The 2787-nt window shown below is 45.7% G+C and overlaps 1 protein-coding gene across 3 annotated transcripts in view; it reads right to left on the bottom strand.

The window, feature by feature from the left end:
- Positions 1 to 2787, bottom strand: part of KDM4B (lysine demethylase 4B) — an 88848-nt gene that overhangs the window by 21783 nt on the left and 64278 nt on the right. For 2 of the 3 annotated variants that reach the window (XM_030466366.1, XM_030466368.1), the window contains one exon: positions 1575 to 2059. In XM_030466366.1, coding sequence (XP_030322226.1) covers positions 1575 to 2059 — 485 coding nt within the window. The remainder of the gene's footprint in view (positions 1 to 1574; positions 2060 to 2787) is intronic. The other variant, XM_030466367.1, reaches the window with a different exon arrangement.

Genomic DNA, 2787 nt, shown 5'->3' with positions numbered 1-2787 from the left:
CTGCAGTGTTTTCTTAAAATCCTCAGCCTCAGAACAGCTTTAAGTTTGCCAGTTCCATTAGGTTATGAAAAGTCTGGTCAATCACATAACCAGCTAGGAACTCCAGCACATGAAAATTATGCCCAGGGCATAGAGGAGCAGAAACATTTTACCAGAACATTTCAGTGCATTTTGTGACCAGTGTATTTATACTGAACTGTACCCACTGCCCTGGGTACCAGCCCACACTGCACCCTCATCCCAGGGCCTCCCAGTCCTCTTGGGTGATGGGAACAGAACACATTTTCCTCCTTTTTTGGAAACTGTCCTCAGGAAAGCATTTCCCAAGCAAAAGTCATGCCTGGGACAGGTTACATGCCATGAATTGTACTGTCTATGAAAAGGTCTTCTACCAAATTTTCCAGTGCTAAATCTCATGATGGAGAAGACCCTTAGGGCAACAACAGGGAAGCAGACCAACTCTTGGAAGCAAAAAAAAAAAAAAAAAAAAAATCACACATGAAGCATATCAGTTAGACAAGTCAGAAATAAGGACAAGGAATTATTAAAATGTTAATGTGATGCATGTTCCCCTGAGGATTTACCACTCTCAGAATAATTGCTCTGCAGCATCCACTTGCTTGTGCTGGGCTTTCCTGACTACTGTTTGAGATCATCACTTCATTATTATCCACACTATTAGTAGCAGGAAAAGAGATTCTGTTTTATCTTTTGAAGACAATAATGAGCTCGATTAATCAGCTACCATCAATTCAGTGATGGACTGAAGTGTAAAAATGTAATCCATCTCTTCCTGTAAAAGCACTCTTTCTCAACAAGATGGCACAACCCTACCTGGAGAGGTTCAGGCACAATTCAGGACTCCTCTCCTTCCAAGTTGTCCTCAACTTGTTCCTTCAAACTAGCAAATCAAGGTTGGAAAAGACCCTGAAGATCATTGAGTCCAACTGCCCACCCTAAACACTAAGCCATCCACTGCACCACCTCATCTCCCCATCTTTTGAACACCTCCAGGGATGGTATCTCCACCACCTCCCTGGGCAGCTTGTTCCAATGTTTAACCACTCTTTCTGTGAAGAATTTTTTTCTAATATCCAACCTGAAACTCAATCCTGGGAGAGCTTGACCCCATTCTCCTCGTGTCCTATTGCTGGTCACCAGGGAGACCAACATCTGTCTCACCACAACCTCCTTTCAGGGAGTTGTAGAGAGCAATGAGGTCTCCCCTCAGCCTCCTCTTCTCCAAGCTGAACAGCCCCAGTTCTCTCAGCCTCTTCTCATAAGGTCTGTCCTCCAGACTCCTCATCAGCTTGGGTGCCCTTCTCTGCACCCTCACCAGCACCTTTATGTCCTTCTTATACTGCACACAGGACCCAAGTGTGGCCTCACTAAGGCAGAGTTTATGGGGAGGATCACCTCCCTGGTCCTGCTGTGGGCCAGGATGGTGGTGGCCTTCTTGGCCAGCTGGGCACACTGCTGGCTCACGTTCATCTGTCTGACAATCAACAGCCCCAGGTCCCTCCTACAAATCTTACAGTCACCACCTTGTTCGTGCCTTCCTGTCCACCACTGACCTCTGTAGCAACCTCTGTGTTTTCTGCTTCTGGGTTCTCCTCCTCCTTCACAGAGATTTCCAGAGGGACGGGCTGCTCCCGCCACCCTGGGCTTTTTTGGGTGGCAAACTGCTCAAAGGCCTGCTGGCAGGACATGTGCTCCTTGTCAAACACCACCTTTTTGGTCCGGGGAACCACATAGAGCATGGGAATGATGGGCCGAGGTTTAAAGTCATCTTCCTCAGCTGGTGCCTCTGAGGGGTGGATGATGTTCAGGGGACCTGGGGCCTTCTCTGCTGTGGCCACCGTGGGTGCTGTGGCAGGTCCTGGTGGCCGTGCTGCCATCTCCTCCTCTGCCATCTGCTGCTGGGGCACAGGAGGTGGTGGCAGAGGTGATGGCTGCTGCTGCAGAGGAGGCTGAGGTGCTTGCAGGGGGTGGAAAAGGTGTTTCTTCTTCCTCTCCCCTTTGACTTTCGGAGGACGGGCCTTGACTTTGCAGTCACCTGCTTCAAGAAATAGGCAGCATTTAGAATATTTAACTTCACACACCAAGATTTCTGAGCATTTAGTGTTTTACTCCTTTCATCAAAAAGCTCCAGTGCTGGGCTAATATGTTACACTGGTATTTCTTTTCCTGTAGACAGATCCAGCTCAGCATTGCCTTGGAGAAACCCATTTTAGAAATAAAAGAATTGTGTGATTTCTATGGACTATTTCATTCTTGACTGGAGCAAAAAGGCTGCCAAAATGAATCTTGCCAGGAGGAAAAATACCTGAACTCCTAAGAAGCTGGACAGTGTGCCAGAAAATATCCAATATATTACATTAGCCTTGACTCTAGAGTTCAAAGTTTTGTGTATCAGCAGTCTCCAAAGTGGGGTGGTGCAGAACCATCCACTGGGGTACAAGAAGAAAGTATTTTTGTACCATTAATAAACAGAGCTTTACAATAGTATTTTGTCTTTACACTTTCTAAAATTCCTATTTTTGAGTATTTTTTTATAACTGACATAATATATTAATCCAGTTACACATGTAAGGATTTTTACAAATAAATATACACCTATTAGGAGGTGCCTTCAGATTTTGTTTGCTGATAAAGGGTGAAATCAATAAAGTTTGGAAACCATTACCCTGTACCACTACTTTGTTCTAACCTCTGGTCCACCCCCATTTACTGCTCTGTCTGTTCCCAAGCAAAGCTCTTATCTGGGTATTACTGTGTGTCAATGCA

Source organism: Calypte anna, chromosome 28, assembly GCF_003957555.1.
Source record: "Calypte anna isolate BGI_N300 chromosome 28, bCalAnn1_v1.p, whole genome shotgun sequence".
Lineage (NCBI taxonomy): Eukaryota > Metazoa > Chordata > Aves > Apodiformes > Trochilidae > Calypte > Calypte anna.
This window is presented reverse-complemented; position numbering and strand designations above follow the sequence as displayed.